Source organism: Zootoca vivipara, chromosome 6 (assembly GCF_963506605.1).
Source record: "Zootoca vivipara chromosome 6, rZooViv1.1, whole genome shotgun sequence".
In the NCBI taxonomy this organism is placed as follows: domain Eukaryota; kingdom Metazoa; phylum Chordata; class Lepidosauria; order Squamata; family Lacertidae; genus Zootoca; species Zootoca vivipara.
In genome coordinates, this window is record NC_083281.1 from 297,805 (window position 1) to 310,145 (window position 12,341).

The 12,341-nt window shown below is 51.4% G+C and overlaps 1 protein-coding gene across 5 annotated transcripts; it reads right to left on the reverse strand.

The window, feature by feature from the left end:
* Positions 1-5,032: 5,032 nt before the first annotated feature.
* Positions 5,033-12,236, reverse strand: MPV17L2 (MPV17 mitochondrial inner membrane protein like 2). 5 transcript variants are annotated; one of them, XM_060275277.1, is made up of 7 exons: positions 12,114-12,203; positions 11,916-12,014; positions 10,940-11,159; positions 8,232-8,402; positions 5,937-6,013; positions 5,726-5,854; positions 5,033-5,172 (listed from the first exon to the last, which is right to left on the reverse strand). In XM_060275277.1, exons 3-7 carry the CDS (start codon positions 11,115-11,117, stop codon positions 5,101-5,103), a joined length of 627 nt encoding a protein of 208 aa, XP_060131260.1. In that variant the 5' UTR covers positions 11,118-11,159; positions 11,916-12,014; positions 12,114-12,203; the 3' UTR covers positions 5,033-5,100. The 5 variants fall into 5 exon arrangements, with proteins under 5 accessions (XP_060131260.1, XP_060131259.1, XP_034975014.1 ...); XM_060275276.1 differs by having other exon boundaries at positions 11,850-12,014; XM_035119123.2 differs by lacking the exon at positions 11,916-12,014 and having other exon boundaries at positions 12,114-12,236.
* Positions 12,237-12,341: the final 105 nt, after the last annotated feature.

The following is a 12,341-nucleotide window of genomic DNA, read 5'->3' on the forward strand; positions in this document are numbered from 1 at the left end:
TCCTGGCCTAGCCATTTCCCCACCCCCATTGACCCATCCCATTGCTTTATCCTTTGTGGGGTTGTTGGTTTTTGGGGTGGGGTGGGGGGAACGAGACCCCAAACCTAGGAGGGGTGTAAAAGCTCAAAAACAAACCACCTCCCTTCGCTCACCTTTAAGGGACGGGTGAGAATTAAGCCCCCCACCTGTCTTATCTTTGTGGATTGTCTTTTTTTGTGTGGGGCGGGCTGGGGAGGCGGGTCTTCAGCGTGCAGAGGAAGCTATTTAAACTGTTCAGGGTTCTTCTTTAAGTTATTTATTTATTGGACCACACGCCTCTATTTGTAGCTATTCTTGGTTTTGCAAATCTGGGTGTCCACCGCTGTTCCTCTTTCTTCCTCCTCCACCTTCCTTTGCTGGTTCTTTTGTCCATGCGTTCTGTGTGTCTCCCCCCAAAAAACACCCCGTCGTGTTGAAGAGAGCAGAGCAGGCCCCCCTTGCTTGGACCTGCCCTTGCCGCCAGGGTTTGACTCCTCGGTTAGAGCGGCTGCTTTCCCTCCTGAAGGAGTTTCTCCCTGTTCCGGCCCCTGGGCTCGTCTCCAGGTAAGGCTGGGGGAAACCAACCTCAGAGAGCTGCTGCCAGCCAGTGGGTGCAGCACTAAGTTAAATGGACCGGCGACCTTACTCCTCACAAGGCGTATTCGTTGGAATCAGCCACAAAGACCGGTGTCTTAATTTTGTTTTTTAGCAATTGGGCCATTGCTCAGCGGTAGAGCGCCTGCCCTCCGGTTCTCGGTCCCCAGTGGTATCGCTAGGTGGAGCTGGGAGCAAACCCCCCCCCCCCCCCGGCCTGGAGGGCCACTGCCGGTCAGTGTAGACAATATACCAAGCAAGACAGACCCAGCAGTGACTCTTGTGTAAGGCAGCTCCCTGGAATTAAGCCTTGGAGAACTCTTCCTCAGTTTGATTGGATTCCTGAAGCCAATTTGCTTTGGTCCCCGTGTTTGAATTCTGCAGCTCCCGTCCCCGTCCCCCCCGGTTTGGTCACCTGGGGAGGCCCCCTCGCCAAAGCAGGATTGGTCCTGCAATGCCGCTAGCGGGGAGGCCCACCCACACCTGCTTCTGTGCAATGATGGGGTCCGTCCTTCCCCAAATGGGTCCTCTCTACCTCCCAGAGTGGCGGCGTGTGGCTGTTGTGGCGTCTTCAGGCCAGGCCAGGTCTGGCCCTCCAGGCAACGTCCGGCTCCCAACTTGCTAGCCAGCGAGGGAGTTGGGAATCTTCAGATCTCCCTTCTGAAGCCTCATTCGGCAGCATAGAAAATGACGCCTGGCTCTCTATGCTTTCATACGACAGCCACGATCTAGGAAATGGCTCAATTTGCAGTTGGGGGAATCTCCTGGCCTCCGATTTGTCTGGACACAGATCTCCCTGCTTTCCAGACTCTCTTTGGCCTTGCTGGCTGGCTAGCCGGGGAGGGCAAAGACCCTCCTTGCTGGACCGGCATCACCAAAATTCCGCCAGGGGCACTTTCCTCGATTCCCACTGCTGCCCTGCAGAGGACAGCTTGTGTCTCTCTCTCTTTCTCTCTCTCTCTCCCTCCCTCCCTTCTTTTCCCAGCTGTGTCTAAACCCCTGCAAAAACCCCTTTCCGGTCGTCCTCCTCCTGTCTTCCTTGGTGTACAGGAAAAAGGAAATGCAATCCCCGCAGCCCGTTCCCTGTAAATAGAAGTAGACTCTGAAGTGTGTGTGTGTGTGTGTGGAGGTCCTATTGCCGTGCTGTGGTTTGTGCTGTTGGTGGTTTTATTTATTTATGTTTCATGTGTGTGTGTGTGAGCGTGTGTTTGGGGTTTTTTATATTTATTTAAAGAAAATGTTAACACACGGTTTTTCAGTTGCTTGTAGGTTATTCTCTTTTTTTAAAAAAAACAACCCCACTGTATTTAATAAGATGAACGAGAATAAGGCAGACCAAGGTTGGCAACAGGAGCAGCCGCTAAACACCTCCTCGGATTAATCCACATTTAAAGCAGTATCGCGCCACTTTAAAGAGTGACAGCTGCCCGCACTCCCCCCCCCCAAAAAAATCATAGGAATAGTAGTTTGTTCAGGGTGCTGTTCCCTTCGCAGAGCTACAGTTCCCAAATCGGTTTAACAATCAACTCTTCTTTCCAGGGAACTCTGGGAATTGTAGGACTGCATTTAAAGCACTATGAAACTCCTCCCCAAAGATCTCTGGGAACTGTAGAGACCCCACCCCCTCACGGAACCACAATTCCCAGACATCACAGGCAACTCCATCCTTTCAGTTAGGCCCATGAGGGCCAGTATCTTAAGTTTCTTCCGGGGAAAGGTGCCAGGTTCAGTTTCTGGGATCTCCACATAGCGATGGGACCCTGGACAGCTGCTGCCAGTCAGTGTTGGCAGTACTGAGCGGCATGGCATTCTGTAGAACGCAGCTTCCTCGTTGCCCAAACATATCCCCTCTGGGAGCATGTTTGGGTCCTTGATGGCGCAGACCACTTAGGGCTGCGTTCCCCAAACTTGGGTCTCCAAATGTTTTCAAACTACAGAGTTCCTTCCACTTTTGTGGAACCACCTTCTCCAGTCTTGTTCAGTTTTGTCGGTCTTCCAGACCGACAGGCCAAGGAGAGTTCTTCAGCAGCTTGCGTTGATGCATCTGATTTGCAATTGGGAATTTGATAACTTTGGCCATCTGTACTTTGCAGGGCTGGAAGCCAGATTCCGGCACCGTCTGCACTGAATAGTCAGCAGCACTTGAAGCAGCCACAGGTTCCCCAAAGGATTATGGGAAACGTTTGTAAAGGATGCTGAGAGCTGGAATTGGGAGGTACATACATGTTTCCACCACAGAGCGGATTCCAGAGCCAATCCCTCTTCCCAGAAAACGGGGGGAATGGTAGGCTCTGCAAAGGGAATAGGGGTCCCCTACCAACTCTCAGCATACTTAAGAAACTCTACTTTCAACGCTCCCTGACCCAGGTCCTGCTAGCCAGGGAGGATGGTCCTGAAAAACACCCGGAGGCCCAAGTTTTGGGAATTGCGGACGGAGTAAAAAGTTGCAAGAGGAGAATCCCAAGCGCTAAAACAGAGATTGTAATGCAGGCAGTAAAACCTGTCTGGAAATCGTAAGGGGAATTGAGGGAGGAGGGGTGTCCCTTAAGAGCTCTCAGCACCCTGAAAACTACAGCTCCCAGGATTTCGGGGTGTAAGGCGGAGCCGTGACTGAGGATATCCTGTCCCCTGTTCAGATGCAGCCTCCGTCGCTCCCCGAGTTAACCTGAAATGAACGGATGTGGCTGGCGTAGGGCAGCCTGTTTCAGTGGGCCTACAATTGGACACCGCCTCTTGCCTTCCCTTCTGACACGAGGAGGGGGGACTTGTTGCCCCCCCCAGGTGCTGCTGGTGCTCCAGATCCCATCAGCAGCCAGCTGTTGGGAGCCCAGCCAACATCTGGAAGTCTGGTTTGCCCTGTCCACCTTCTACATTCCCTGTATCCCCCCCCCCAATGAGGGCATTCCGGGTTTTTTTCTTGGACCCCGGTTCCTATGAACCTGAACCGCTTTGGACCTCAGCCTCTGGGAGCAGGGCTGCCTGAGGCTGGTGGCATCTGCCGGGCACCAGGTTGGGGAAGAGGCTGTTGTGCCGTAGGAGAGGGGAAAGGTGGTGTGGCCCCCACCTGCTGCTCCTGCCTCCCCCGACCCGCAAGCAATCTTTCCCCGCTTCACCTGGAGAACTCCTGGCTTTAAATATTCTCAAACGACCAAACTCCACTGTTTAAAACATTCCCCTTTTCTCTTTATTCCTCACCCCTCCATCCCACGATCCCCCTTTTCTTTTTTCATGGAAATGCTACGTACCGTTTTGGGGTTTTTCCCCGTTCTGGCGGATATTTAGACACAAAACATTCTCTCTCTCTCTTTGTGAAGTTTACTTCTATGGGGAAAATTATATATATATATATAAATATAAAAATATATATATGCTGTACTGTATTTAAAAAAAAAACTGTCGGAAGTGTCAAAATGAGTTCAGTTTCTTAAAAAAACAAAAAAAAACCATTAAAAGCTATGGGGTGGAAAGAAAATCCCAATATCGTGGTACCAAGAAGAGTTGTGAAGAAATAAAATTCTGATCACGAGAAGCATTCCACGCTGCTAGTCCCTGTGAAGGAAAGGGGGAGGCCGAGCGCTTGAAGGGCATCTAATGTGGCAAGGGGGGGGAGTCGGGTGCTTTTAAAAGGGGTTTTCTCCCGCATGGCTGCACCTCCAGCAACAGAGGCAGTCTACCCCTGAATGCCGGCTGCTGGGAACCGCAAGCCCGGAGTGCCTCGCTGCTGCTCTCACACTTGGTTCGGGGGCTTCCCTTCGAGGGCAGTGGGTTGGCGGTGGTGAGGCTGGGAGGCCGGGTAAGTTTTTAGAAACGAGGAAAGAATGGGATTCTAGAGTCGGAAGGGACCCAGAGGATCATCTATTCCAACCCGCTGCAAGGCAGGAATATGCAGCTGTCTGTCCTATACGGGGATCGAACCTGCAACCTTGGCCATGGGGCCAGCCGCTGCCGTTCGACTGCAGTCGGGAGCCTGGCAGCTCTGCTGCACTCAAAATATAATTTAATAATAAGAATAATCATTTATTACTTTATACCCTGCCCATCTGGCTGAGTTTCTCCAGCCACTCTGGGTGGCTTTCAACAGGAGATGAACAATACATGAAAGCAGTCATTGAAAGGACAAACTGGCTTGACGCAACGGCAACCAGAGGCGCTGGCGGCAGAGAGAAGCAGCACCTGTCTTGGCAACGGGGTGCAAAAAAAGGCAACCTGCTTTTTCTTTAATTGGGAAGCGCAAAAAAAGACCTGGCACTTTCGACTGAATTGGGAAGGACCGGGGTCCGCAGTCGGGAGAGGCCCAGGCTCCAGATTCCGCCTGTGCCAAGCCCTGAAGTTCCCTGGCTCCGTTTCTGGATCTGAGGCGCTGCTGCATGAGGGAGACGAGGCCTCGGCTGGGAGGGGAGAGAGGGCTGCGCCCCCAGGGGACGGCACCTGCTTCCCAGTGCCCAGGGAGTCCCGGATCCAACCTTGGCGGAAGCGCGTGGCCCGCATTCACCCGGTCGTTTCGATCTCGACTGTGTCGCCTTCGGCCTCTTCCTCCAGGCTGAGGGATGGGTGCTTAGGCTAAAGAGAAAGCGGGGTGGGATCTCATCAGTTGAGGATCTATGTACCTGGTGGGGATCTCTGGCTAGAGCAGAGTGGATCCTCTGGAAGCGGAAACGCAGGAGAGTTGCTGTTGTGTGGACAATCGTGAGCTGGACTGATCGCTGGTCTCGCTAAATACATGGCAGCCTGCCGAAATTATCCCTTAAGGCAGGCACCCCCAAACTCTGCCTTCTAGCTGTTTTGGGACTACAACTCCCATCATCCCTAGCTAACAGGACCAGTGGTCAGGGATGATGGGAATTGTCCCAAAAAATCTGGAGGGCCGAGTTTTGAGGTTTTTATTGTGCTTTAAAATATTCTGTTGGGAGCCGCCCAGAGTAGCTGGGGCAACCCAGCCAGATGGGTGGGGTATAAATAATAAATTATCCTCCTGTCCTGCCCACCTCTGCCCTACAAGAGACCATGGATCCCGAGCTCATGATTCAAAGATCTGAGGCTGCCGTTCTGGGATACCCCCTCTCAGCCGGAGACCCCAAACCTGCGCGCTGCGCTGCTGCCTCGGTTTACCCACCCGGTGCTTCAGGTACGATAGGTAGGTGTCCCAGCCGAGGGTGATGACGTTCATGTAGAGCACCCGGTATGTGGCGGGCAGGAAGAGGAAGTTGATCAGCTGCGCTGGGGGCCACACGCACCAGTCCATCTGCGAGGGGGGAGAGGAAATGGGGGTCAGCTGCCCCACGGGACAGGATGTGATGTCAGGAACGGGGAGGGACGAGTCTTACCTTATAGAACTCCCAAAAATTGTCCTCCAACTCTTGCCAGCTCCGATCCAGTGTTTGCCCCTCCAGAGACCCCATCCCTGCAGGAAGACAAAGGAAATGGTGTGGGGTGTGTGTGTGCAGGATGATGCCAGGCTCACGCCCCCAGAAGCAGAGGTGCGGGGAGTTGGGAGATCTGGGTTGAACCCCACGGGGACAATTTGTGCCATCCCGTTGTGACTTTCTGCCCCCCATTATCGGCTCACACACACTCCCAAACACCCTCTGGGTGACAATCAGATCCAGGGGGATTTCTCTTGAGCTCTGCAAAGGGCATTGAGCTGAATGAGGAAGCAGGAAAGGGCACCCCTTTTTGTCACGGGCTGGATGAAGGCAGAGGAGTGGGGGGCTATGGGCTGGGGAACCCCCAAGGGAAGAAGGCTCAGAGCAAGGGAGGGGGGGTGGGTGAGAGGAGGCCCAGTATCCCTGAAGGATCGTCTCCATCCCGGACACCGGGGTCCCTCTCCCGAGGGCCTTCTGGTGGTCCCCTCCCTGCGAGAAGCAAGATCACAGGGAGCCAGGCAGAGGGCCTTCTCGGTAGTGGCACCCGCCCTGTGGAACACCCTCCCACCAGATGTCAAAGAGAAAAACAACTACCAGACTTTTAGAAGACATCTGAAGGCAGCCCTGTTTAGGGAAGTTTTTAATTAGCCGCTTTGTTGGAAGAATTATTTTATATGAGAGAGGAGGGAGAAGACTGGGGGAATGTTGTGGATAGTAGGAGAGGATATATTGATTAAATATTATCCTTCCTAACTCATGCTAGTGAGTCACATATATAGCAGAGCTCATTCCCCTTTGCACAGCAGAAAGCTAGTTGGTAGATTCGTTTCAACCTCTCTTGTTAAGCAATCCAATTTGGCATGCCCAGATTGAAGTATATTCCTGGCAAGACCCCTTTTATCCCTCCTAAAAAGAACGAGGACACAAGAAACTTCTTTTAAAAGTAAGGAGAAGTTTACCCCCATTCAGTTCCCAGTATGATCCCTGAAGGCAGGCTTTAGGTTGTAGTTAAAGATACAGCGGTGGCTTACCTCCTTGTCAGGATGGGCCCATGGGCTCAGTCCCAGAGAAGGCAGAGGGCTGTGTGGCTGGACCTTTTGCGGGGTCTGCCAGGGTCATGCCCACCTACCTGGCCACATGCAGGGGGACGATGCTCCAGACAGGTATAACAGGAGTTCGGCTGGCCGGATCAACATCCCCCATCCCCCCCCCCGGTCTGTGTCTACTCTAGGCAAACAAGGAATGTTGTACAGTGGTACCTTGGGTTAAGAACTTAATTTGTTCTGGAGGTCCGTTCGTAACCTGAAACTGTTCTTAACCTGAAGCACCACTTTAGCTAATGGGGCCTGCCGCTGCCGGAGCACGATTTCTGTTCTCATCCTGAAGCAAAGTTCTTAACCCGAGGTACTATTTCTGGCTTAGCAGAGTCTGCAACCTGAAGCATCCGTAACCCGAGGTACCACTGTATTTGACTGCTTCAATTGATTGCTGTATTTTTTTTCCGTGTATGACTAGGTTTTTTTCTTTAAAAGCTATGCTAAAAAGTGGGGGCCGTCTTATGCATGGAAAGTGCATAGGGTGGACATTTGACTGGCTGCCGCTGCTGCGGCTACCAGCAGCTATTGGGTGTGTTATTGGTTGCTGCTTCAATGGCTTCTGTTGAGTGGCTGCTGCTGCAGCGATCGGCAGCTTCTTCCGACGAGGGGACAGACGAGAAGTGGATATTTGGATGCCTGCGGGTGAGCAATTTTTATGGGCAACCCCCCATAAAAAAAGCTCATCAACCCTGCATAATCCGTAACACCCCCCCAAAAAAAGCTCAATGTCTCTGCGGCATCTCCCCCCATTTTCTTAAATTTGAGTCCCCCAAAATAGGGGGTGTCTTATACATGGGGGCGCGTTACACATGGAAAAGTATGGCACATTCCACAAAGACTGGGAAGAGGTCACAGGGCTTAGTGGGCGGGGAGAGTGTGGCAGAGAAGTGTGGACTCGGAGGCAGAAGCTGGAGCAGTCTGGCTGGTGGGAAATCGAGGGAGTCAATGGTAGCATTGGGAGTCAATGGGAGTCAATGGTAGCATTGAGACCCCCCGAGGGTGATATAGCCCAACCCTGGGCAGTGCAGGAATCCTGTCCAGACCCATTGCGCCACAGGAGGGCTATCGAGCCCCAGTCCCCACCTCACCTTCTCCCACACACGCAATCCCTCCAAGCGGGATTTTTCTCCTAGCGATGTCGAGGAACGTCCTTACTCACCCAAGAAGTACCAAACGCCCAGCGCCGGGGAGGCCACGATCTGGTCGATGAAAACCTTCTTGAGGACACTGCGGATCCCGCTGAAGCCAGCAGCGGGGAAGCTGCGGTCGAGCCACAGGTACCAGAAGTGCATTAGCGGGCCCATGCTGCATCCGATGGCAAACATGCGCGCTGAGGAGGAGAAGAAATTTGTAGTCTCCTCCACAGGCAAAAAAAGAGAGGCTCCATCACTTGGAAGTCTAAATGAAGCGCTTGTGAAAAGCTTGGGGGGGGGGCAGCAACTTGCCAGGGGTTTTCTAGCTGGGGTTTCTGCATTGCAGGGGATTGGACTAGAGGACCTTTGGGGGTCCCTTCCCACTCTGCAGCTCTGCGATTCCCTGTGCAGAGAGAGATGGATTCCTACTGCCTCCTCCAGAAAACAGTGGGATGGGTGGGTGGGGTCTGCCCCTCCCCCCAGGTACAGGGGTGGGTGGGGTCTGCCCCTCCCCCCAGGTACAGGGAAAAATGCTTTATGGGAAGGAATAGGGGAAATCTACAGCCCCCCAATGTTTCTGGGATACACCTCCCATCATTGATTGATTGATTTGATCAAATGCACACTCCGCTTTCTTGCAAAAAACAGACCCTCGCAGCAGTTGACAAAGGAGATACAGTGGTCCCTTGGTTCTCAAACGCCTTGGGACTCAAACAACTTGGAACCCAAACACTGCAAACTTGAAAGTAAAGAGTTCTGGTTTGTGAACTTTTTTCGGAAGCCAAACATGCTCCATTTTGAGTGCTACGCTTCCGACTTGAGTGCTACAGTTCTGTTTTGAGTGTTACGCTGAGGCCTCTCTGTTTTTGCTATTGATTTCGTGTTTTCGTTGTTGCGGCTTTTTTGTTCTGTTTTTGTGACTGTGTGGAACCCAGTTCAGCTACTGATGGATTGATTGTGTGACTGCAGTACATTGTTTATCGCTTTCATTTTGTGGATCCATGGTCTCGTTGGATAGTAAAATTCATGTTAACTTGCTGTTTTAGGAGTTGTTTATAAACAGGTTAATCCGTTTTGCATGACTTTCTATGGGAAAGCGCACCTTGGCTTGGGAACGCTTTGGTTTTGGAACGGGCTTCCGGAACGGATTAAGTTTGAGAACCAAGGGGCCACTGCAAAACTTGCACCGACGTTCTAAGCAGCTGCGTGGGCTTGTCTAAACAAGGATGTTTTTAGCAGCCACCAAAGGAGTAAAGGGGAAGGTGTCTGCCTAATATCAATAGGCAGGGAGTTCCAGTGTTGAAAAGGCCCGGTTCTTACAAAATGGGAACGGGTCTCTTGCGGCTCCTGCAACAGGGCAGGTTCTGTTTGTTGACTGAAGCCGAGAGAGCTCTGGTCTACTTCAAACTGGGGGGTTTGTCCCTCCTGACGGGTCTGCAGGCTGGCAAGGAGAAAACGCCATGTCACCTTCCTTGAAGAGTCCAGTGTGGACCTTGCCCTTTGGCTAAGCTCTGCGGTGCAGGAAAGGCGGTCAAGTGGCACAGCACATAATTTTTTGCTTTTAAAGGAAGAGCAGCAGAAGAGCTCTTCTGGATCAGGCCAGGCCAGCACCCTGTCTCCCAGTGGCAGAGCAGATGCCCCCAGGGGAGACTCTTGAGGACGATTCAAGCACCAGAATCGTCTCCCTTCCAGCGCTCTCCAGCCACCAATATTCAAAAGCACAGCTGCCTCCGACTCTGCAGGCAGAGCCGAGCCAGCATCACATCACCATTATATTATTATTATTACTGATTGATTTATTGATTGATTGAGTTTATATACTGCCCTATACCCGGAGGTCTCAGGGCAGTTCACAGAAAAGATCACAACATATACACCGTGGCACCTTGGTTCTCAAACTTAATCCGTTCTGGAAGTCCATTCCTTCCAAAACCAAAGTGTTTCAAAACCAAGGTGCACTTTCCCATAGAAAGTCATGCAAAATGGATTAATCCGTTCCAAACTTTTAAAAACAACCCTTGAGACAGCCGTTTAACATGGATTTTACTATCTAATGAGACCATTGATCCATAAAATGAAAGCAATAAATGATGTACTGCAGTCATACAATCAATCAATCCGTAGCTGAACTGGGTTCCACACAGTCACAAAAACAAAACAAAAACGCAAAATAAATAGCAAAAACAGACAGACCTCAGTGTAACACTCAAAACGGAATGGAGGACGTGGTTTGGCTTCTGAAAATTTTTCGCAAACTGGAACACTTATTTCCGGGTTTGCAGTGTTTGGGTCCCAAGTTGTTGGAGTACCAAGGCATTTGAGAACCAAGGGACCAGTGTATTATTTATTGAGTTTATATACTGCCCTATATCTGGGTGGTTCACAGAAAAGATCACAAGATTTATAATCAGAATAAAAACAACAAGCCACTAACACACCCACCCAAAAAGAACCACATTTTAAAAGGGTATAGGATGTTAAACAGATCAGACAAAGGCCTGGTTAAAAAGGAACCTTTTTGCCTGGTGCCTAAAGGTGTGTGATGAAGGCGCCTGTCGAACTGCATTCCACAGATGGGGAGCCACTGCAGAGAAGGCCCCGCTCTCGTGTTGCCACCCTCCGCACCTCTCGAGGAGCATGGCTAATGGCCACGACCCACAGAGCGCGAGACAGACTGAAATCTCAGGTAGCATGGCAGAAAGGAAGTTCCAAGAAAGGGGCGGCTGCAGCTCACCTGTGCGGGCCAGATCCCGCTTGCGCTTGGGGTCCTGCCTCATCTCCCAGGCCTGGCGGAGCGTGTCCCCAGTGGCCAGGAGCCCCCCACAGCTGACGGTGTTGGTGACCAGCAGGAGGCGGCCTTGGAAGAGCGGCTTCCAGTAGATGGAAAAGATCTGCCGGCCACGGGCCATCATCTCGGCGTTTTGTCCAGGCCCAGTGGCTGGCTGGGGGGAGAACTGCAGAGAACCGGGGGGGGGGGGGTGCCACACGCAACCAGGGGTTACTCAAAGGTACACAGTACTGAAACCTCTCTTATTTTTGGTTAAAAAGTGTGACACTGTCATGGGCATAGCCAAGGGGTGGGGCAGCTGCCCCCCAATCAATAAAAATCAATACAAATATGAGGTTCTGCACTCCCCCCCCCCAAACAAAAGCCCTCAATTCATTATAAATCATTTTCCAATACTTAACAATTATGCAATCCCACCATATATGAAAAAATGCTGATTTACATTTCCAACACTTATTTCCTTTATTTTTATACATTTTTGCTAATTTTACTGGAGTTAGGTACCATCCATACATCATTTTCATATAATTTTCTTTAATCACCACACATGCAGTAAATTTTATTTCAGACTTCCATAATTTTTCCCAATCTTCTGTATATTGTGTCCCACATCTTGTGCCCGTTTAATCATGACAATTTAACCTCTTCATCTTTCATTTCCCATTCTAGCAACAGATTATACATTTTTGACAATAATTTCTTATCATTTTCTATTATTTCTCTCTGAAAATTTGAGATTTCATACTGAAATCCTTTCTTTTTGTCAATCTTAAATGTTTCATTTCACTGAAAACATTGCAGTCAATCTGTCGCTTGGTTAAATTCTCTCAATTTTAAAGGAGTATTCCATGCTAACAGTTAACTCTCGGAATATGAGCAGGTAATAAAGCAGAAGTTCAGTCTCGGGACTGGCAGATCTAACCGGCTTCGCTTGCTCTGCCCTGCAGCCAGGAGTGCCGTGGCCAGGGAGGCACTCTGCACACGCTCAGAGACACCCTTCACGTTCCTCCTGCTCAGGAACCTTCCGAGGAAAGGGATAGTTGAGGAATTAAGGGGAATATGAGTCCTCGCCTTCCACCCGCCCTCGCTGCTCTGCCTCCTGCACTCTGTGCATGCTCACCTTCTCACCTCGGGCCTCTCTCTCCTTCGCCTCCACGAGGAGGCGTCCGCCGGTGGGTCAGAGTCCACTTCCACCTCCGCGGGGTCACGTGAGCGACAGGCTCACGTGACGCCGCCCGAATCCGCCTATGAGAGCGCGAGGAGGAAAGCAGCGGGGTTCTGTGCACGCGCGCCCGGAAGCGGGGGGGGGGCGTTCTGGACGCGCGGCTTCTTCTGTCTCTGTGTCTCT

Coding starts and splice junctions, on each gene's coding strand:
- MPV17L2 (XM_035119123.2), bottom strand. CDS start 11,117: ATGATGGCCCGTGGCCGGCAGATCTTTTCCATCTACTGGAAGCCGCTC. Junction 8,403..10,939: donor GCGGGATCTGGCCCGCACAG/GTGAGCTGCAGC, acceptor TCTCCTCCTCAG/CGCGCATGTTTGCCATCGGA. Junction 5,173..5,725: donor TATCGTACCTGAAGCACCGG/GTGGGTAAACCG, acceptor CTTTCTCTTTAG/CCTAAGCACCCATCCCTCAG.